The sequence below is a fragment of the Rattus norvegicus genome, chromosome 1 (assembly GCF_021556685.1).
Source record: "Rattus norvegicus strain SHRSP/BbbUtx chromosome 1, alternate assembly SHRSP_T2T, whole genome shotgun sequence".
In the NCBI taxonomy this organism is placed as follows: Eukaryota; Metazoa; Chordata; class Mammalia; order Rodentia; family Muridae; genus Rattus; species Rattus norvegicus.
Genome location: NC_141534.1, coordinates 258,594,295 through 258,618,114, shown reverse-complemented (window position 1 = coordinate 258,618,114; position 23,820 = coordinate 258,594,295). Strand labels below are relative to the sequence as shown.

At 49.8% G+C, this 23,820-nt stretch overlaps 1 protein-coding gene across 2 annotated transcripts in view; it reads right to left on the bottom strand.

Annotated features, from left to right (window-relative positions):
- The window catches only part of Sufu (SUFU negative regulator of hedgehog signaling), a 100,957-nt gene that overhangs the window by 74,186 nt on the left and 2,951 nt on the right, over positions 1–23,820 (bottom strand). For both annotated transcript variants that reach the window (NM_001024899.2, NM_001439944.1), the window contains 1 exon segment: positions 22,512–22,646. In NM_001024899.2, coding sequence (NP_001020070.1) covers positions 22,512–22,646 — 135 coding nt within the window.

The window sequence follows — 23,820 nt, the reverse complement described above, 5'->3', positions numbered from 1 at the left end:
AGAGGCAGAGGCAGAGGCAGAGGCAGAGGCAGAGGCAGAGGCAGAGGCAGAGGCAGAGGCAGAGGCAGAGGCAGAGGCAGAGGCAGAGGCAGAGGCAGAGGCAGAGGCAGAGGCAGAGGCAGAGGCAGAGGCAGAGGCAGAGGCAGAGGCAGAGGCAGAGGCAGAGGCAGAGGCAGAGGCAGAGGCAGAGGCAGAGGCAGAGGCAGAGGCAGAGGCAGAGGCAGAGGCAGAGGCAGAGGCAGAGGCAGAGGCAGAGGCAGAGGCAGAGGCAGAGGCAGAGGCAGAGGCAGAGGCAGAGGCAGAGGCAGAGGCAGAGGCAGAGGCAGAGGCAGAGGCAGAGGCAGAGGCAGAGGCAGAGGCAGAGGCAGAGGCAGAGGCAGAGGCAGAGGCAGAGGCAGAGGCAGAGGCAGAGGCAGAGGCAGAGGCAGAGGCAGAGGCAGAGGCAGAGGCAGAGGCAGAGGCAGAGGCAGAGGCAGAGGCAGAGGCAGAGGCAGAGGCAGAGGCAGAGGCAGAGGCAGAGGCAGAGGCAGAGGCAGAGGCAGAGGCAGAGGCAGAGGCAGAGGCAGAGGCAGAGGCAGAGGCAGAGGCAGAGGCAGAGGCAGAGGCAGAGGCAGAGGCAGAGGCAGAGGCAGAGGCAGAGGCAGAGGCAGAGGCAGAGGCAGAGGCAGAGGCAGAGGCAGAGGCAGAGGCAGAGGCAGAGGCAGAGGCAGAGGCAGAGGCAGAGGCAGAGGCAGAGGCAGAGGCAGAGGCAGAGGCAGAGGCAGAGGCAGAGGCAGAGGCAGAGGCAGAGGCAGAGGCAGAGGCAGAGGCAGAGGCAGAGGCAGAGGCAGAGGCAGAGGCAGAGGCAGAGGCAGAGGCAGAGGCAGAGGCAGAGGCAGAGGCAGAGGCAGAGGCAGAGGCAGAGGCAGAGGCAGAGGCAGAGGCAGAGGCAGAGGCAGAGGCAGAGGCAGAGGCAGAGGCAGAGGCAGAGGCAGAGGCAGAGGCAGAGGCAGAGGCAGAGGCAGAGGCAGAGGCAGAGGCAGAGGCAGAGGCAGAGGCAGAGGCAGAGGCAGAGGCAGAGGCAGAGGCAGAGGCAGAGGCAGAGGCAGAGGCAGAGGCAGAGGCAGAGGCAGAGGCAGAGGCAGAGGCAGAGGCAGAGGCAGAGGCAGAGGCAGAGGCAGAGGCAGAGGCAGAGGCAGAGGCAGAGGCAGAGGCAGAGGCAGAGGCAGAGGCAGAGGCAGAGGCAGAGGCAGAGGCAGAGGCAGAGGCAGAGGCAGAGGCAGAGGCAGAGGCAGAGGCAGAGGCAGAGGCAGAGGCAGAGGCAGAGGCAGAGGCAGAGGCAGAGGCAGAGGCAGAGGCAGAGGCAGAGGCAGAGGCAGAGGCAGAGGCAGAGGCAGAGGCAGAGGCAGAGGCAGAGGCAGAGGCAGAGGCAGAGGCAGAGGCAGAGGCAGAGGCAGAGGCAGAGGCAGAGGCAGAGGCAGAGGCAGAGGCAGAGGCAGAGGCAGAGGCAGAGGCAGAGGCAGAGGCAGAGGCAGAGGCAGAGGCAGAGGCAGAGGCAGAGGCAGAGGCAGAGGCAGAGGCAGAGGCAGAGGCAGAGGCAGAGGCAGAGGCAGAGGCAGAGGCAGAGGCAGAGGCAGAGGCAGAGGCAGAGGCAGAGGCAGAGGCAGAGGCAGAGGCAGAGGCAGAGGCAGAGGCAGAGGCAGAGGCAGAGGCAGAGGCAGAGGCAGAGGCAGAGGCAGAGGCAGAGGCAGAGGCAGAGGCAGAGGCAGAGGCAGAGGCAGAGGCAGAGGCAGAGGCAGAGGCAGAGGCAGAGGCAGAGGCAGAGGCAGAGGCAGAGGCAGAGGCAGAGGCAGAGGCAGAGGCAGAGGCAGAGGCAGAGGCAGAGGCAGAGGCAGAGGCAGAGGCAGAGGCAGAGGCAGAGGCAGAGGCAGAGGCAGAGGCAGAGGCAGAGGCAGAGGCAGAGGCAGAGGCAGAGGCAGAGGCAGAGGCAGAGGCAGAGGCAGAGGCAGAGGCAGAGGCAGAGGCAGAGGCAGAGGCAGAGGCAGAGGCAGAGGCAGAGGCAGAGGCAGAGGCAGAGGCAGAGGCAGAGGCAGAGGCAGAGGCAGAGGCAGAGGCAGAGGCAGAGGCAGAGGCAGAGGCAGAGGCAGAGGCAGAGGCAGAGGCAGAGGCAGAGGCAGAGGCAGAGGCAGAGGCAGAGGCAGAGGCAGAGGCAGAGGCAGAGGCAGAGGCAGAGGCAGAGGCAGAGGCAGAGGCAGAGGCAGAGGCAGAGGCAGAGGCAGAGGCAGAGGCAGAGGCAGAGGCAGAGGCAGAGGCAGAGGCAGAGGCAGAGGCAGAGGCAGAGGCAGAGGCAGAGGCAGAGGCAGAGGCAGAGGCAGAGGCAGAGGCAGAGGCAGAGGCAGAGGCAGAGGCAGAGGCAGAGGCAGAGGCAGAGGCAGAGGCAGAGGCAGAGGCAGAGGCAGAGGCAGAGGCAGAGGCAGAGGCAGAGGCAGAGGCAGAGGCAGAGGCAGAGGCAGAGGCAGAGGCAGAGGCAGAGGCAGAGGCAGAGGCAGAGGCAGAGGCAGAGGCAGAGGCAGAGGCAGAGGCAGAGGCAGAGGCAGAGGCAGAGGCAGAGGCAGAGGCAGAGGCAGAGGCAGAGGCAGAGGCAGAGGCAGAGGCAGAGGCAGAGGCAGAGGCAGAGGCAGAGGCAGAGGCAGAGGCAGAGGCAGAGGCAGAGGCAGAGGCAGAGGCAGAGGCAGAGGCAGAGGCAGAGGCAGAGGCAGAGGCAGAGGCAGAGGCAGAGGCAGAGGCAGAGGCAGAGGCAGAGGCAGAGGCAGAGGCAGAGGCAGAGGCAGAGGCAGAGGCAGAGGCAGAGGCAGAGGCAGAGGCAGAGGCAGAGGCAGAGGCAGAGGCAGAGGCAGAGGCAGAGGCAGAGGCAGAGGCAGAGGCAGAGGCAGAGGCAGAGGCAGAGGCAGAGGCAGAGGCAGAGGCAGAGGCAGAGGCAGAGGCAGAGGCAGAGGCAGAGGCAGAGGCAGAGGCAGAGGCAGAGGCAGAGGCAGAGGCAGAGGCAGAGGCAGAGGCAGAGGCAGAGGCAGAGGCAGAGGCAGAGGCAGAGGCAGAGGCAGAGGCAGAGGCAGAGGCAGAGGCAGAGGCAGAGGCAGAGGCAGAGGCAGAGGCAGAGGCAGAGGCAGAGGCAGAGGCAGAGGCAGAGGCAGAGGCAGAGGCAGAGGCAGAGGCAGAGGCAGAGGCAGAGGCAGAGGCAGAGGCAGAGGCAGAGGCAGAGGCAGAGGCAGAGGCAGAGGCAGAGGCAGAGGCAGAGGCAGAGGCAGAGGCAGAGGCAGAGGCAGAGGCAGAGGCAGAGGCAGAGGCAGAGGCAGAGGCAGAGGCAGAGGCAGAGGCAGAGGCAGAGGCAGAGGCAGGTGGATCTCTGTGAGTTTCAGGCTAGCCTTGTCTACAAAGTGAGTTCCAGGACAGCTGAGGTAGAATGGCAAGTCTGCCAGTAGCAAGAAAGAAGCTGGACAGTGAGGACATCACCCAACAGTCTCCCTGTCAACTTGCTTAGCCCAGGGATGCTGCAGGGTGGACTCTAAAGCCACCCAACTCCAGGATCCCAGTGCGAGACTGGATAAGAAACAGCACAAGCCCAGGCTGGGAGGACCAATGAACTGACACCAGCTCCACTCTACCACCTTCTTGTGGCCCTCGGGCAAATGCCATGTGTCCCAGGTTCCTCCTCCACACACAGATAAGGGCATTCTCCACGCAGTGATAGACTTTCAACCTCAGGCAGAGAACACCTTCGGCCTATCTTAGAGCCAGCTGGAAGTCACCTGTCCCCACTGTCTCTCACCTCAGGTGTGTGAGGAACTCTGAGGCTTTGTAGACACAGTCCTTCAAGAACCACTGGCCAGTTTCTACTTGTGTCTAATTTCCTGGCTGTGGATCCCTCCCAGAGCCCTCAAACTTGGCCTGAGACTCATTGATTACTACTGTTCTCTGACATCAGCACAATGGTGGAATTCCGTAAATAATTACTGAATAAGCAGAGGGGACATTCTCATCGTGAACTACTCAGAATTACTGATAACATCATTAGCCAATTGGAAAGTGTTGGTGACATCAGTATTATTATACTGGGTAGTAAAACAGCAATAAAATAAAATAAAATAAAATAAAGAACCTGAAAAATTTTAAGATATGTTTATATGGCAATATTCTTCCAGAATTAAGACTTCTTTAAAACTCTGAGTTATATTAAACCACTTTCTATAACCTTTATAAAAAGAGATGGGAGCTGGTATGGTGTCATGAACTTATAATTCTAGCATTTAGGGAAGTAAAGGCAGGAAGATCAGGAGCTTCAAGGTTACCTTCAGCTAGCAAATTCAAGGACAGCCTGGGCTATGTGAGACCCTGTCTCAAAAAAACAAAAAGTTAAAAAGGGAAGTGGGATGGCAAAGAGGGGTTAGGTAGGAAAAAAAGAAAACCCATCATCCTAGGGCCAGAGGCTGAGACTGCAGATTGTCCTGGGCTCAGTTCCTAGCAAGGTGGAGAAAGAACTGAGGTGGGATCACAGAGAGCATGCTCGCTCTAGAGCTAAGAGAGAGCTAACAGCAAGTGTCACATGCTCACTTTCTGTTACACCCTGTCCAATCTGATTCATGGCATCCATCTGCCTCACTGGGGTAGCCCTTTCCTGAGACATCTTGCTAGAAGCCAAGGACCACATTCCCACAGCATTCCTCGGGTTTAAAAACAGTAGCTCCCAGGACAGATTTGGCTAAGAATCCAGGCAGACAAACCCTCCTGCTCTCAATACTTTAGCAGCTTAACTCTGCTCTGGGCTTCAGTGAACAAAGAGCTTCCCAGCCAAGACATGGAATTTAAGAAAAATAAAGGCCAGGAGCAGCAGAGCCTTCCTGGAGAGCAGTGGGGGCTCAATCAACTGCCCCCCATTCCCCATGGGAGGTCTGCTAGGGCTTGTTCCCTCTAGTTCCAGCCACCTCCAGAGGACAGGCAGTCAGACCCAGGGAAATCCCAAGCCACTGAGCAAGCTATTAAGAACTCTAACATGAAGCCAGGTATGGTTGTGCATGCATGCCTTTAGGCCCAGCACTTGGGAGGCAGAGGCAGGAGGATCTCTGAGTTCTAGGCCAGCTACCCTGGTCTACAGAGTTCCAGACAGGTAGGACTACACAGAGAAACCCTGTCTCAAAAAACAAAACAAAACAAAACAAAACAAAAACCCCAATAAACAAACACACAAGCAAACAAATAAAGAAAAAAGAAAATTGAAAAAAAAATAAAGATAACAGAACCCCAACAGCTACCATTCCTCATTCTGGCTTAAGTCAACAACCTCACAAAACCTTTAAAAAAAGAAGGCGAGCCGGGCCGATGATGGTTAAGTCACAGTCTGATTCGGGAAGCGCGCCTCTCTCACACAGGTGTATAGCTCAAGGCTTGCTGAGGTCTGCCCAGGGGCCTTTTGTCCACCCACTGCCTCCCAAGACTTTGAGCAGCCAGGTGCCTCCAGACACCTGAAGCAGGTAATTCAAGACACAATCTTCTTAGCATCTCAGCTCCCCCAGGGCAAGGCTGTTCTGTGTGTGTGTGTGTGTGTGTGTGTGTGTGTGTGTGTGTGTGTGTGTGTATGCATGGGGCAGGTACATCATGTCAAGGTTGAGCATGTGCATGATGACACGCCCATGGTTTCAGAGATGACCAGACCTTGATATCAAACAACAAACGAGCAATATCCAAGTGTCATGAGCTTTCTTCTTACTGTCAAAGCTAGGTCCAAGTACCTTTCTGATGCTACCCTGGGGCCACTCTTGCAGCCATCAGTCACCTCATCTCTGCAACCCTCACACTAGGGCAGAGCCCTGCCTCCAGGAAAGTTTCCCTATATACCTGTGTTCCCTATGTCTGTCACCCATGAATTCACTGCCAGTCCTTTTTCAAAATCAAACTTAATTTTAATTAACTTTTTTAGACTTTAATATTTTCTATGTGTGTATGTATGTACACACACCATGTTTGTATCTGGTACTGGGGGTCAGTGGAAGGAAGGCACTGGATCCTCGGGAACTGGGTTATGAATGGTTGTCCTGACTGTCACATTCTTTTGGAAGCTTTTATTTTTATTTTATGTATACAGGGGTGTTTTGCCTGCATGTATGTATGTGTACCATGTGTTTGCCTAGGTACCCAAAGAGGCCAGAAGAGGGCAATAGATCCTCTTGAGCTGGAGTCCCAGGAGGTTTTTAGCTACCACTGATTGGGTGGTAGGAACCAGACCCAAGTGTTCTTAACCCCTGAGCCATCTCTCCAGTGCTAACAGTCACATTTCTCTTCTCACACTGCCTGCAGACTGCATGCTCATCCTGTCCCACCCTGACCTTCCTTCTGTACCTAAAAGGCCTCAGGGTCCCTCCTGCTTCAACTGTCACATAGTTGGATGGCCAGGGCTCTAAGCACCTTACCTCCAGGGAGCACCCACTGCAGAACAGTCTGATCAGTGTCCCTAGAGTTGTACAACATGACCGTCTTGGCTCAAGGCCTCATACAAACCAATTCAAAACTTCATACAAACCAATACTGGTCACTGTGAAATGAACCCTCTCCCTCTCTGCTCACTTTATAATATCTAGTACTCTCTAATACTCCATCCCCAACTCAATATTCAGCCTGGCACCTGGACTCTTTAAAACTATAAATACATTTTCATTTGTCTTCCCGTAAGAATTTAAGACTCAGGGAAGCAGAAACCCTGCCTGTCTTATACTCCAGGGCACTCCTGCACTGAGCAGAACACAGACCTCTCAATAATGGGCCTGGGAATTTGAGGAACAAAATGAAGAGCTTCCCAATACTGTGTACAGCACTCAGTCCTTCACTCAAGCCAAGTTAGACTTGATCCACATCACACACCACTCCCAGAGAAAGGCTTGACATGATCCCCAGAATGGGGACCTGAATGGAAGAAATGCCTTCACCTGGGCTCAGAGCCAGGCATCATGCTGAGGCATTCTCCTTCCCTCTGGAGCTAAGAGCCGGACCCATGGAGTGAAAACTGTCTCCAACTGACTCATTTAGCACATACTAGAGTCATCAGGGAAACACCAATGTATAAAGTATGTTTATATATGTGCATTTGGATCTCTGTGAGTTCAACCCAGCCTGGTCTATACAGTGAGACCCAGTCTCAAAGGAAAGAAAGAAAGAAAGAAAGAAAGAAAGAAAGAAGAGAGAGAGAGAGAGAGAGAGAGAGAGAGAGAGAGAGAGAGAGAGAGAAGAAAGACAGGCAGGCAGGCAGACAGGCAGAAAGACAGAAAGAAAGGGAAGGTTAAGGAAAAAAGAAAGGTGGGATGGAGGAGGGAGGGGAGGAGGGAGGGGAGGAGAAGAGAGAGAAGAAAGGAAAGAGGCAGTTAGAGAAGGCCTTACTACTTGAGAAGACCTAAGGAGTGCAGGAGTCAGGGGTGAGACTGTCGTAGGCAGAGCACTCCAGGTTTGCCCAGGCAAGTGCAAAGGCCTTTAGATAGAGGAGAGAGCAGGGAGCAGAGTGAGGAAGGGCAAGAGTGGCAGAGGAAGAGGAAGAGGTGCTGGACCATAACGACTACGGATGCCCATGGCTTTTCCTCAAGTGCAACAGGCTGGTTCTGAGCAGAGACATAACTACAAGACATGCTATGGATGCTGTCCCTGGTCAAAGACCTAGCCCAAAACTCACAGGCCCACATCACCAACATTTCTAGAAATTTCTACCTCCAAAGGCCCAGCTGCTGCCTTCTCCTGGTCTCTTCTCTATGTAAAAGCCCTGGTTACAAGAATGAAGTGTTCAGACAAGGGAGGGGATCCGGCATCTGCAACCTGATCTTGGAGATGCTGGAGCAGGAAGGAGACAGAGTTTGAGCACATTGTGATGTCGCCTGTCAACTTTCACTAATTTTCTCTGTCTAGGAGCTAAGCCTTCAGAGGTGCATAGGAGTCCTATCTGCAGCTAGCAGAAGTGGAGCCAGCCAGCTAGACGGACCTGAACCCAGAGGCAGACCCCCTTCTCCAGAAGTCGTATACCTCACAGCTGTGAGCCCTGAGCTCTGACCTCACGCCCTGGAAGGCAGGGCTCCCAGCAGCACTGGGTATCACATGAAAGTCAGCTCTGGAGATCACGAACAGCCCTTTGATTTGAGTGGTCTTTCTGAGGCTGGTTCTATGAGCAGGTTTGTGACCCCTAAAGAAGGGGACTAGGAAAAGAAGGACCTTTGAGGGTTACATTAGAAGTCTAGAGACTAGAGCACTCCACTTTCTAGGAAGCTGCTATGAACCCAAGTCCTCACTGTCAAATGGCCAACTGGCCTCACCTCCAATATAGGCTGACCACATTTCTAAGCCTCTGGATTCCTTCTCCACAAGGCCTAAGGCATGAACTCTACAAGAAGAGATAGTCAGGCACCATGAGGACCGAAGGCTCTGAAGTGGTATCAAGCCCACCTCCTATAAAGAGACTTGCCACGGCAGGCGGTGAAGTGCAGGATTGGGTGTCGTTTATTACCACAAACCTCAGGCCCAGAGCCTGCCCAGCAGTGGCGCCCTATACAGTGAAGAAATGCCGGTCCTCCAAAGACATCTCAAGATTCATGCTGGGTAGAAATCCGCTGGGCCTAGCAACCCATCACCTGCAGACCTGTGTCAGAAAGATCATTCTTTCTTCTAAGCCGAACACCAAGCCTCCCGTCGCTTGACTTCTGTGTACCATAGAAAACTAACGAGCCTGGCCTAGAATGCAGCCTATTTATCTCAGCAGCTAGACTTACCCACCATGGCATTTGTGTGTACTCTGTGAATACTCTGTGTATTCTGGACACAAGGATCCCGAGAGAAAGCTCAGCGGTTAGGAGCACTTGCTGCTCTTGCAGACGATCAGGGTCAGTTTCTAGTGCCCACGTCAGGCTCACAACAGCCTGTAACTCCATCTTTTGGCCTCTTGGGCACCCAGAGTCACTACAAGAACACACATACATGCAAATAAACACATTTATAAATTTTTTATTTAAATATAGGCTACAAATTTGTGATCCTTGTGACTCTGCTTCCCAAGTGCTGGGATTACAGTCACATACTACCATGTTCAGCCTAAGACTGACCTTTTAAAGGGAAAAATGACATGATCAACATATCATTGCTACAACCAAGCATGAAAGTACATTTATGATTTTGTTTAAACATTCTAGGAGCAAACAGACCATGCGTGTAATACTAGCACTTGGAGGCCAATGCATGAGGATTTCTAAACGTCAAGGATAGCCTGGGTGTACTTGTCATAATTCTCTAGAAGACAGAGAGAGAGAGAGAGAGAGAGAGAGAGAGAGAGAGAGAGAGAGAGGTTTATTAGAGTAGTTTTAATAATCCAGCTAGTCCAACAATGGCTATCTACCAACAGAAAGTCCAAGAATCCAGTAGTTGTTCAGTCCAAGAGGCTGGATGTCTTAGCTGGTCTTCAGTTTACTCCGGAATCGTAAAGAAGTAAGCTTTAGTGGCTGGAGAGATGGCTGCTCTTCCAGAGGACCTGGGTTCAGTTCCCAGTACCCACATGGTAGTTCATAGCTGTCTATAACCACAGTTCCAGGGGATCCCAACACTCTCACACAGACATACATGCAGGTAAAACACAAAAGCACATAAAATAGGTAATTTTTAAATAAAGACTATAAAACATTAAAAAAGAAGATAAGAAGGGTCTCCATCTTCTTCATCACATTCCAGGATGGAGTGGACTCTCCAGTGAGAGTGAGAGGAAGTGGGCAAAGAGCAAAGCTTCTCTCCCCAAGTCCTTCATACGGGCTCCCACCTCACCAGACCCAGACTAAAGGCGGGCTTCCCACCTCACCAGACCCAGACTAAAGGCGGCTTCCCACCTCACCAGACCCAGACTAAAGGCGGCTTCCCACCTCACCAGACCCAGACTAAAGGCGGGCTTCCCACCTCACTAGACCCAGACTAAAGGCGGCTTCCCACCTCACCAGACCCAGACTAAAGGCGGGCTTCCCACCTCACTAGACCCAGACTAAAGGCAGGCTTCCCACCTCACTAGACCCAGACTAAAGGCAGGCTTCCCACCTCACTAGACCCAGACTAAAGGCGGGCTTCTCACCTCACTAGACCCAGACTAAAGGCAGGCTTCCCACTTCGAATGATTTAACTAGAAAAAAAAAATCCCTCACAAGTGCACTCCAGATGTAGTCACTTGGCAACCAAGAACAACCATCACACTAGGGTATATAACCAAGGCCTTGTCTTAAAACAAAAGTAAATAATAATAATAACAATAACACTCAGGCAAGGTGGTTCAAATCCTAAGGCCATCTCATGGACAGGAAGGCAGGAAGATCTGGAATTCATGGACAGCCATAGCTACACAGCAAGCTGAGGCCTGGGCTACAGTTTAAAAGATGTCAGTATTAACTGAAAAGTGAGCAAGGGCTCAGCGAGTACGATGTTCTCTGGACTCTGTGCCTAGAGTGGGCAAGATGAACACAGGCAAGGTGACAGGGCAATGAACGAACAGCAGATGCTTTCTTCACAGGCAAATGTGAGTTCTCAGGCTGTAGCAGCGGGCAGGCGGCAAGGTGAGGTTGGCAACAGTCAGCCAAGGGGCGGAGAGGCAAGGTGAGGTTGGCAACAGTCAGCCAAGGGGCGGAGAGGCCGTGGAAGAAGTTAGGTCTCCACACAGACTCACGTGGAGCTGGGGCAGCAGTCACTCCCAACTGTTTTCGGGTCAGAATAAAGGATCACAAACAAAGGTAGGAGGGTTATGGGTCCTCCCTCCAGTTTCCAACTCTGAGAACAACAAAGGGCGGGACAGGAAAAGGCCAGGCCCGGCAAGTTGTAGATTTTGTCTTTTTTGTAATGGTTCAACTGAGACAGAGAGAGTCTAAGATGGGTTGAGACTTCAACAGAGCAGTCCAGTCACTTCTCATGGACGGCAACTCGTTAGGCTCCAAGAGACAAAGGAAAATATGCCAGAAAACACAAGACCAACTTGTGGATTTGTGAAGTGAGAGGAGTATATAGAGACAAAGTGGGCCTAAGAAGAGGGGAGAGGGACAAAGACAAATGTAAAAGTCTGTCATGCTAAGGTGTGCAGGCGGAAGAGATGCTCAGTACCGTATTTCACACTGAGGTGTGCAGACGGAATGTATTTCATTAGAGAATTGCAAGTTAAAACAATACTGTGTAGATTATCCCCCACCCACTAAAGAGGCTAAAACACCATCAACAATGAGTGCTAGTGAGGATATAAAACAGAGGCTCTCGGTCACTGCTGGCTGGGATGCAAAATGATGCAGTCGCTTTGGAAGACAGTTTGGCAGTTTTTCACAAAGCTAAACGTAATTTTAGCATATAACCCAGAATGCACATCCCTACTCCCCAAACAAACTGAAAACCTATATTCACACAAAAGCCTTTATAAGAACCAGTGTTCATATCAGCTTTGTTCAAATCACCAAAACCTAAAAACAAGATGTCCTTAAGAAATAGACATCTTTAACTCCAGCACTGTGGAGGCAGAGGCAGGCCAGGCAGATCTGTGAGTTCAAGGTCAGTCAAAGCTTCATAGTGAGACAGACAGACAGACAAGTGAGATAGCTCAGCAATCGGCAAAGATACTGAACAGAACTGGTGACCCAAGTTCAATCCCAAGAAGCTGCACGCTCCAGTTTGCTCTCCTCGCTGTGATAACCATCATTAAGACCAAAAGCAACGCAGCTCGGGGTAAAGGGAAGTCAGGGTAGGAACTCAGGTGGGACCGGAAGGCAGGAACTGAAGTGAGGCCATGGTCATGAAGGCCCCTCCTGGCTTAGTTTGGCTTAGTGGCTACGCACTCTGATTCCATCTAGACGGCATTTTCAGAAATGAAAAGCTACAGAGACAAAAGTTCAGTGGTTGCCAGGGGCTGGAGGGAGGGACAACTACATGGAGCCAGGAAACATCTAGAGACAGTCAAACTACTGTGTGTGGGTAGACAGGGCACGGGTTTTCCAAACCCAAGTAACTGTACAGTCCAGAGTGAACTTCTGAGAATTCTGCCATGTTGAACTTTAATTACTAATAAGTTATCAGTAATGTAACACACCACACACAGGAGTTGATCATAGAACTCTTCTTTGATGGAGGCCAGCCTTGAACTCATCCTCCTGAGTTCTGGGACTACAGGTATACACCATCATGCCACATGAGTCTGCTCAATCTGTCACAAGCCTAACACTAGTCTAAAAGAACAAGTCTAACCAGGCACAGTGGTTCATCTATTTAATCTCAGCACCCAGGGAGCAGAGGCAGGCTGATCTCTATGAGTTCAAGGTTATCCAGGGTACACAATGAGACCCTATTTAAAAAAAAAGAATTAAGGTAGGGGCTGGAGTGGAGAGTACTAGCTGCTGCTCTAGAGAACCAGGTTTGATTCCCAGTCCCATGACAGATCACAACCATCTCCAACTCCATTGCCAGGGGGTCCTACATCCTCATTCCAGTCTCATTTGGCATACGTTCTCCCCACCCCACTGCACCCACCCCTGCCACACAAGCACACACACACACACACACACACACACACACACACACACACACACACATAAATAAGAATCTCAAAGTAAAGCATCCACGTATGTGTGTGTACATATGTGCACATATGTGCCTATGTGCATGTGTGAGCGTGTATCCGTGTGTACATGTTATAACTGAATATAAAAACAGAAGAAAAAGATCTGGGTATCCACATGTCTTTGGGGGTGTAATGAGGAAGGGGCACATTATATAACCTAGGTACCCCTAGAACTCTCTGTGCAGTGCAGGTTGGCTTCAAACTTACGATCCTCCTAAGACAGCCTCCCAAGTGCTGGATTAGAGGAATGGCCATACCTGGTTGAAGGGACTCTAGCTGACTCTAGCATGGCGAACATGGCTCTGGCAGGCCTTGTCCTCCCCTACTCCCTCTGCCTTGCTAAAGAACATTAGATGACATTCCTGAATCTAGCCACCAAGGCCTATCTCCTTATTTGGCCAGCCTATCCCCTCTCTATCCGAGACAGTCCTTTGGGTCAGCTCCCCTCCCAGAGTCCCCAACAAATATCCCTTTCTTTGTTCTCTTTCCCTTCATCATCCTCTCCTCTCCTGGTTTTGTCTCTTACTCCCTGTGTCTCCCTGGGGCAAATAAATCCTTTGTGTAGAAAACTTGGTCTTGGGGTTCTGAGTTGATACCCTTTCCTTTCAGTTGTTGGTTTAGATTCATTTATTTATATTTTATGAGTATGAATGTTTGGTTTGTATGTATGTACGTGTGTCACATGCATGTTTAGCACCTGCAGAGGCCAGAAAATGGGTTGGATCTCCCGGAACTGGAGTTACAGATGGTTGTGAACTGCCGTATAAGTACTGGGAACTGAACCCAGGATCCTCTGTAAGAACAGCAAGTCCTCTTAACCAATGAGCCATCTCTCTGGTCCATTTTGTTTTGTTTTATTTTGTTTTGATTTAAAGTTGAGATTTTACTGGATATAGTGGCTTATCTGTGATCCTTCCACTCTAGAGGCAGGAGGATTGCTGGGGGCTCCAGGGCAGCCTGGCCCTTTCCCACCAAAACTAGAGTCTGAGTTACCCAGGCAAGCTCCAGGTCTGCTAAGCACATACTCTACAAACTCACACATCCTCCTGCCTCAGCATGTGCCACCATGCCCACTTCCACATATTTATAAATCATCTCAGACTAGCTATGCCTTAGCCACCTTGGAAAGTGCACCTCCTAGCTACAGGAAACCTCAGAAAGATACCCCAAAATCCTGGCCAAGACATGCTGTGGGCTTGTGGAATAGTGGACATAGATATTCCTGACCACACAAGAAGTATAACCATGTTAATTTGCCAACTAAGCCAGTAACAAATGATGTCACCACTGTGCATTACAGAGTTGTAGACTTCCCTGGTAACTCTGAAAATACACAATAAGGTTATAGAAGCCGTGACTCAAGAGATGACCCAAGATCCTATAACCACTGTCCAGCTGTCACCAGTGTCCAACTGGTCCCTGGCCTGATCCCAGCAAGACTTTCCTCTGTACAGAGTGGCTTCAACCTCCGGCTTGACAATTCCCTAACAGGCACATCCTGGTTAACTTTACTCAGTCGTGATCATACCACTAGTTCAGGATACCTCTGAATTTAAGTACATCTCTTTATTTATTTTGATGGTATCTTTTTCACTCTAGAAGTAAGTTGGTTATCATTCTGAGCCTCCAGAGTGGTGCTACACAGGTGGCAGTGTCTACACTCATGGGACACAGCCCTATCCTACCACTGCTCTTGCATTAAAAAAAATGGAGCCAAATGCTTCTTGTAACAAGGGTCGACCAGGGTACAGCACAGTTTGAAAACCACTGCTTCACTCAACAGGGAGTAGTTAGGTTGAGGGCACAGCTTCCCATTCTGTTATCCATCCTCCAAGCTTACACAGACTTGGAATCAGAGTGCTTTCTTTGCTACCTAGAAGCTTCCTTATTCATGGGGTCTCTGAGATAGGAGCTCAGCTCCCCTTTAAGGGCAGACCACAGTAGAACATAATTTTTTATTAGTAGTATTACATGTGTATGTGGAGGTCAGAGGACAACTTCTCAGAGTTAGTTTTCTCCCTTCACCGTTTCATAGGTTTCAGGACTCAAACTCAGGTTATCAGGAGTTATAGGTGGTGATATTGTAAGGCACTGGAGATGGATACTAGGAAATGAACTTGGGTCCTCTGCAGGAGGAGTATAGTAGTGTCTTAACAACTGAACTCTCTTCAGCCCCCAGTGCTGTGAATTTAGCATTTTATTTATGTGTATGTATGTATTTCTGTGGCTGTATTCCCTGAATGTGTGTGTGCTCATGGAGGCCAGAGGAGGGTGTTGGATCTCCTGGAGCTAGAGTTGTGGGCAGCTCACAGCTGCCCAGTGTGAGTTCTAGGAACCAAACTCAGGTGCTCTGGAAAAACAGCAAGAGCTCTTAACTGCTGAGTCATCTCTCCAGGTCCTGATGTAGTGAATTTTAAAGATGGTTCGATACTGCTCTGCTGGTGTGTGTGCTGCACACCAGCAGGTCTCTAGGCCTGAGAGGTCTCTAGGTCTGAGAGGTCTCTAGGCCTGAGAGGTCTCTAGGTCTGAGAGGCCTCTAGGTCTCTTGGTCCCAAGCTGCAGTTATTTAAAGGGTAAGGAGATCATTCATCAGGACTCACCTTCATCCATCTTACCTCAGGGACACAGATCAAAGCTGAGACACAGAAACAGAAGATGCAACTTATGGGGACAGTTCAGAGACAGGACACAGGAAGGAACTCGGGGGTCAGTGTTTCAGAAGAGGAACGTTGGACAAGGAAGGTGCTGGCAAACTCAGGTAACGCAGGAAGTAGGAAGGCAGGTAATCACTATATTAAAGGCAGGCTCGGAATGTACTTGTTTGGTAAAATGCATGTCTATCATGCACAAACATGGGTTTGATTCCCAACACTGCGCACACATAGTGTGGAGCTGAAGATGTAACTCAGTTGGTTAAGTGTTAGCCTAGCATCCATGAAGCCCTGGGTTTGATCCCAGAATCCCATAAACCAGGCCTGGTTCAGGGAGTGCCTATAATCTGGCACCTGGGAGGAAGAGGCAGGAGGATTAGGGGTTCTAGATTATCCTCAGCTATACAGTTTTCATTCTGAGACAACATGAAATCCTGTCTCAGAAAAAAAAAATTAGATAAACAGATAAGTTGTAGAGATGGCACAGTGGGTAAAGTGGTTGCTATGCAACCATGAGAACTTGAGATCATATCCTCATCACCCATGGAAATGTTGAACACAGTCATACAGGCTTGCAGGCCCAATGTGGTGGGTAAGGAAGCAACAGGTAGGTTCTGAGGGCTTAATGGCTAGCCAGTGCAGTTGAAATAGCAAGCTCAGGGTTCAGTGAGCATCCTGGCTAGTTCTTATGCTAACTTCACACAAGTTATAGTCATCTGAGAGGAGGAGACCTCACCTGAGAAAACGTCTCCACAGGATCTGGGGAAGGCAGGCCCATGGGACATTGTCTTAGTGATTGATGTGCTGCGGGTGGAACCACCTGTGAGGAGCCATAAGGAATAAGGCAGGAAGCAGCATCCACCATGGCCTCTGCATCAGCTCCTGCCTCAGGTTCCTGCCCTGCTTGGGTCCCTGCCCCTAACCTCTGAGTGTGATGAGAGCATAAGCCCTTCCTTCCGTCCCCGAGACGCCTTTGGCCACTTTGGTGCTTCATCACAGCAATAGGAACCCTAACTAAGACAGTGAGAGCCTGTCTCAAAGAACTAAGGTGGAAAATGACAGAGAAAGATAACCAGAGGCCACACATGCACTCAGACTCAGAACCCCACACCACTTTTCTGGTGGACAGGGAATACCTCCGAGGTCTAGGAGCCTGGGGTTTTAGAGGCTTGCCTAGTATACTCAAAGTCCTGGGTCTGACTCCCAGCACTACAGCGACTACAAAAATAAGAGGTCTATGAGCTGCTGAGACAGCTCAGCAAGTTAAGATGCTTGCTGCCAAGCCTGACTAACTCAGTTTGGTCCTGGGAATCCACATGTCGGAGAAAGAACCAATTCATGAAAGCTGTCCTCTAACATGTGCACAGGGGCATATGTATCTGTGACATCCCCAAATGTAAATTTAAAAAAAAAAGTAAAAATGTAAAAAAAAAAAAAGGTCCAGGCCCCCTCCTTGAACTCTGCCCCTGTTCACCTTCCACTCTTCTCAGGTGGTCTGAATCCCCGCCCTGGCAGACACTGTCCCAGTTTCACAGTCACTCTGAAACTAAACACCTCTGAGATAAAAGCAAAGGGACCAGGTTTCAGAGAGGCCTGCCTTCTGCTGAGCCAGCAGAGCACTTCCTTCCTTCAGCCGGCTACTTCAGCTGTGCTATACATCAACTGGTCTTGTAAGGCACACCAGGGAGGGCAGCAAGCTCGGATCCACTGGGAGGGAAGGCCAAGACATGTACACACAGCAAAGGCAGAATTTCTACTGAAGAGCCCGGCATAGAAAGGGGCATGTTACAGAACTCCTTTAAGGCAAGTTTCGAGAAAGGAAAGTTAGCCTTTCTAAACTGCAGGAGATTGAGTCCACACTAATTAACAAGTGGCCGAGTTAATCTGTGGCCAGTGTTTCAATAAATAACTCGTGTGGTGCAGTGTCCAGTGAAGAAGAACAGGAAAGGAGAGAAGGCTCTCAGTCAAGGCAGCTACAGGAAGCCCTCCATGTGCAACTCCAGCCTCAAGTAGGACCAGAACAACCCCACATCCACTTGAATATGCCATGTCTGTCAACCAGTCTCATCTGGAGGGCACAGCCTAGCTCTCCCCTAGTGGTGAAGTGTGGCCCTATGGGTAGGGCCAACATTTGCAGCAATTCCACATGAAGCCAGTCTTTGGAACCAGTCCAGTAATTCTACAGATGACTGCCTCACAGAATCGCACCAGGAAGTCGGCCTTGGTTCATGAACACACTCTACAACTAGGTAGCTTCAAAGGCCTTTCTCTGGCCTCTGGAACTTTTTGTCCAGGGAGGGCTTCTAGAGGTCCCAGGAGCCACAGAAATGCTCAGAGAAAGGCACTGAAGGCTCGTCCACAGCCTCACACATTTCTCCACTCCATGCATATGTGCCTGGCCACAAAGGAAAAGGCCAGCGCTGCAGGCTTCTAACCAGCGCTTGGCAGCTGAGGCCCAGATGTCTGACAGATCCCAGGTGTGGGCCTAGGAAAGAGCAGTCTCTTCTACTGAAGGCATTTGTGGGTAGCCTTTCTAGAAAATCCTCATGCTCGCCCATTACTGCTCCAAGGGAGAATCTACGTCATCTTTCAACCTCAGAAACAGCCTCTTCACAACCTTTTGGGCTAGGGGTGTGGTTCATTTGGTCGTGTCTGCCTAGACTCACAGAGCCAGGGTTCTCTAGCCCCTGCATGTAAGCCTTGCTATGGTAGCATCCAGCTGCAACCCCATAGGGCCATACAGCGGGACAGGCAGGAGGAGCTGAGGTCCAAGGTCATCCTCAGAAACACAACAAGTTCAAGTCTGGAGTATATGAGACCCTGTTTCAAAAAACTAAGACGAGGGCCAGACAGAGGCCTCGGCCAGTTGAGAGCACTAGCTGCTCTTCCAAAGGATGCAGGTTTGAGTCCCAGCACCCACATGGAAGCCCCAACCATCTGTAACTGAGGTTCCAGGGACTCTGAGGCCTGCCCTTTTCTGGCCTCCAGCTAGACAAACCAGTGGTGCACATACATGCTGGCAAAACACCATACACATAAAATAAAACCAGATAAGAGCAAAAATAAAGGGGCTGGGGATGTAGCTCAGCGGTAGAGCGCTTGCCTAGCAAGCACAAGGTACTGGGTTCGGTCCCCAGCTCCGAAAAAAAAGAAAATGAAAAAAAAAAAAAGAGCAAAAATAAAGCAAACAAAAGAAAAGGACTTTTGGTACGCTCACAGAAATGGGGGCGAGCCTGAGGTTAAGCAGGGCCATAGAGAGCAGAAGGGCAAAACGGGGAGAAGCTGATCAATGGAAACTAAGCTCAAGAAACACTGGGGTGCAACTGAATCATGGCTGTCTAGAAATAACAAGAGTGCACGGCACTTCTCAGAAAGCTAAAAGAAAGGATATAGGGTGTTTTGACCATAAAAGATTAATAAGCATGTGAAATGGAGCTGTGTAAGCACTACATGGTTTATATGTGTCAAAACCATGAACTCCCATGACATAGTTTTTATGTTTTTAGACTCAAAGTGTAGCTCAGTGGTAGGAAATGCACCCAGCATGGGGCAGGGGGCTGAGTACAATTCTCAGCATCCAAATCTGTGTGTGTGTGTGTGTGTGTGTGTAAATAAAAATATATAGGGGTTGGGGATTTAGCTCAGTGGTAGAGCGCTTGCCTAGGAAGCGCAAGGCCCTGGGTTCGGTCCCCAGCTCCGAAAAAAAGAACAACAACAACAACAACAACAACAACAACAACAACAACAAAAAAAAAAATATATATATATATATCCCACATTTCACTTTGTTTTTAGTTTGTGCATGTGTGTGGTATTGTGCATGTACGTGTCATGTCAGTGTACACATGTGTGGCATCTCCCCTACTGTTCTTCACTTTAATTTTTTGAAACAGGCTTTCTCATTGGGTCTGGGGCACACCATTTGGAAAGATGGACTAGTCAGTGAGCTCCAGGCATTTCCCTGTCTCCACTTGCCTCCTGTTAAGATTATAGATGCGCACCACCATGCCCAGCTTTTCCTGTGGAAGCTGGGGGAGCCAAACTCAGCTCCTCACGCTTGAATGGCAAGCAGTTTGGCGCAAACAATGGTTCTCATCCTGTTTCCGCTAGTGAATGGGAGGCAGGGAGAAACCATGGGTGAAAATGGCCGTACAATCAATTGTATGTCACCAAAGGATTACCAAAGGGGGCTCCTCCTCTCCTCCTGTCCCTGAGCAAGAAGAAATGTCTGTCTCTATTCTCAACAAGCTATGAGGAAGAAAGAAAGATGCTAGGAGGAGACACAGTAGGAACAAAAATAAAAATAGCACAACACCATGGAGAGGAATGGGGTCACCAGACTGGCTTTTACTTCACCACCTGGATAGCCAACATTGCTGAGCTATACTTAAGAGGTAACGAGAAGTCCTCGTGGTGGGGAGCGGACCTGGGGAGATGGTTCAATGCTTAAGAGTGCTTGCTGCTGTCTGAGAAAAGCACAGCTCAGTTCCCACCACCCACATCAGATGGCTCACAACTGCCTGCAATGCCAGCTCTAGGGGATCCAACTGCCTCTTCTAGCCTCCACATGTGCATGTGTGCATACACGAACATGCACACACACATGCACACACACACACACACACACACAGAATTTTTTTTTAATTTTTTTTTTTGGAAAAAGGGTCTCTCTATAGCTCTGGCTGTCCTGGAACTAATTATATAGACCAGGCTGGCCTCCTGGATACTGGAAATAAAGGTGTGTGCCACTACATGTTACACATTTTCTCAATTATTTATTAATTAACCTGGGAGGGCCCAGCATTTTGTGGGTGGTACGACCTTGGTCTGGTGGAGCAGGTGCTATAAGAGAGCAGGCTGAACAAGTCCTAAGGAGCAAGCACTCCTCCATGGCCTCTGCATCAGTTCCTGCCTGGTTTTGAGTTCCTGTTTGACTTCTCTCAAATCCTGCTTTGGATTCAGGATATATAAGCGGAATAACCCTTTCCTCTCCAAGTGCTTTTGGTCATGGTGTTTCATTACATAGTAACCCTGGCTGAGACAGTGTATGAGGAGGAATGTGCACATTTTACTATGTCATGAGTATGGAGGTCAGAGGGCAACTGTGGAGCTGGTTCTCTCCTTCCCCCTGGGTTCCGGGGAATAAACTCAGGTCATTATCAGGGTTGGAGCAGGTGCCTTTACCTACAAGACCATTGCACTGTCACCGAGTTGTCTGGAGCACTTCCTGCTCTTCCAGAGAAACTGAGGTAGGTTCCCAGCACCCTGATCAGATGGTTCACAACCACCGGAACTCCAGCTCCAGAGGATGTGGGTCAGCCTTGATTACAATGAGTTCTAGGTCAGTGTTAGCCACAGAGTGAGGTCTGTCTCTAAAACCCAATAGAAAAAAGCACACAGCACAGTCTCTTTCCTTCCTCATCTGTTTTCATCATTCTATCTCCACTGTAAATACCGTACAGCAAGGTCCTCACTCAGGCAAGACTAAGTCTATTCCCAAGGTTTCTGCTAACCCATTTGGAAGGCTGTGAAGGCAGACATAGACACTACCTCCCATGTGTGCTAGGGAAGAGAGGCAGCCTGGCCTCTGAACCTAACAAAAGAGAAAAAGCTAGCCTGGGCCTGTGGGTAAAGAGAGTTGGGATGGATGGTCTAAGAGTTCAACCTCTGGACTCAGTCTAATGCAAATTTCAGTCCCTTTATTATCTAGATGTAGGGCTTAAGTAACTCAGTTTCCTCATCGATAAGACAGCAGCAGCAAGAGAACCCAGTGACAAGGGAGACCTCTTACACTATCCTTCTTCTTTCTGGGTGATATACTTGGCTTAGGCCAGTTGAAAAAGTAGCAAGGCTCAGCCAGGTGACGGTGTCACAGGCCTTTAATCCCAGGCAGATCTCTGTGAATTCGAGGCCAGCCTGGTCTACAGAGTAAATTCCAGAAAACAGAGCTCTACACAGAAACACAGAAACAAAAAAGTAGCAAGGCCCCTCTTGTCCTGACTCTGTAAGACTCTGTAGAGGCTGTCTTTGGAGATGGTAACATGTTCATGCAAGTGATCATAACTTTCCTCCCAGTTTGTTGTAGTTCTTCATATCTTCTATGTTGCTGTGTTAAATACTTTCATGTGGTGATTCCAGGCATGTCGTGGTTACATACTAAGGACTTGTCTCAAAAGACCTGAAGACTGTAGACTGCTTTAGCTGAAGACGGAGCTCCACGATACGGCATTCACCTACTGTGCCTGAGGACCTGGGTGTGATCCTGAAGGAGTCTCCCCTATGGAGCCAGACTGTCTACATCTAAACCCTGGCTCTGAATCAACCACCCAGTCAATCAATCAATCAATCTTGGCCCTCACACCACTGAGAAAAGATTTATGTTATAGAGGCTCTTTATGTTTTCTCATTTCTAAGTGGAGTGAATAGTATTACCTAGTAGTTTTACAGTGTTGTGCTGAAATTAAATTCATTAGTGACACAGATGTATAAATGGCTACAAGAGTCCCTGGTGCCTAATCACTGATTTAAAAAATGTTGTTAGCTTTTATAATTAGCCTAATTGTAATTTTGGAGGACTAAATACTAAGTTAATTATATTTCACTTGGTATCAAAATATGTTATGGGAATTAAAACATGTATTAGTTGATTATAAAGAGAAATTAGAGTAAGAAAAAAATTTTAATTTTCTATTATTTTGTGTGTGCAGGTATCTTGGCTGCATGTATGTCTATTGCTTATGTGTCTACTGCCTACAGAGGCCAGAAGAGGACCCTGGATCTGCTGGAACTAGAGTTAAAAGACAGTTGTGAGCTACCCCGTGGGTGCCCTGGGTCCTCTGTATGAGCAGCCATGGCTAAACTATCTCTGTCCCTGAAAGGGGTAGGATTTCAGAAGGCACAGGGCAGAGAATAGCAGCCTGGGGCTAAACACGTGAAGCAGGCAACCCAAGCACCGATGAATGCAAACTTGGCAGCACAGATCTGCAACCCCTGCCACTGGGGAGAGAGGATGGAGAGTTCAAGACCAGCTTAAGCAATTCTACAAGCCGCCCCTCCACCACAAATTCAAGACCAGCTTGGCCTACATAGCCAATTCTGGGCTAGCCAACACAGGCAGAAGGTGGAAACAGAGAGGTGACATGGAAAAGTGTTACTCCCACAGAACCAACATTATCACACATATTCAATGAAACGTCAGAAACAGGCTTAGGGTTAAGGAAAGACAGGTGGCACACACTCACTCGTGGACTCTGTTGTCACCGTAGAGATCACTCAGGCCAAAGCTGATGTAGTGCCAGTGCTCAGGGATGTTGGCAGAAGGACTCCCCATATTCCTGTACATGCTTACATAATCCAAGGGGTCTGGACCACCCAACCTGCAAAAGACAAAACACACGGTGTCACTTCAAACCTGGAAACCAGGAACTATCAAGTAAGAGGCTCTGCTCTACAAACCTGAAAGCCCCGTCCTAGAGGGAGCTATGGTGCAAGATACCTAAAGAGAGGCAAAAATCTCTGTAGAGATGAGCAAGTTCAAGAAGTTCCCTCCCCTTCCCTCCAACAGGCAGGGCCTCTTTTAGAAATAAAACAGACATTAGTGGTTACCCATCTTGCTTTTGCCTGTTTCAAGTTGCGGACTCCAAATGGAGTGAGTCTTCATCTATCTATGTCAACATGCCAGCCTTCAAGGTAAGAGATGCACCCGTCAGTCAGTGGCTTCTGTTGAATGACTGTGCGGAGCATGCCAGTGGACATCGTTCCTGAAAGTACAGCCTCCACTCCACACCCGCTTTTAGACAGATTAGCTCCTGAAAGACTGTACTGCGCCTTCTACTGTTGTTGCTTCTGAGTACACACAAAGCTTCCGGTCTGCACAGATCAAAACTTAGTCACTGCAAACGATGAAGTCCAAACGTCAGCTAGCTCGGCTCTGCACGAGGCCTGTAGTGTGAGCCAGGCTGAGCCCTGTGAGCACCTGCATCCTAAAGAGGGAGCCAGCCAGCACTTGGCTCAAAGGAAGAGCTGGGACATTTCACAGTTTAAGGCTCCTAAGGATGACATTAGATCTCCCCATAAATCCAACAGAGAGGCAGCTGAAGATTTAATTCAGTAAAAGCTCTTTTAGCAGTTAGTGCTTTAAAAAAAAAAAACAAAACCAACAGCAACAAACGAAACCTGCTCTCCCTCAGAATGGACAGGAAAACACAGTAGACTTGGGAAATACCCTAAATGAAACCCCTTAGCAGAAGAAAGTGTGCACTGAGCCCATAAACTCGGCATTCGAGCTGCCTCACGTGGACCACTCCACAGACCACAGAGTGGAGTTTGCCTTTGCCTGCCCCTGGAACATGGACAGGAGTGCACTCTGCAAGTGGGCTAAACTACTGAGGAAAAGCTAACAACCAAATAAAAGACATGGTACAAGAGATCCCAGCAAGTGTGCCAGAACCATGCAATTCAAACCCTATTTTAAAACCAGTAAGTCTGGTTTCATCCTCTTTGCCAGGATGTTACTAGCCTTTGTTGAAATCCTTATTCTTGGGGGAGGAG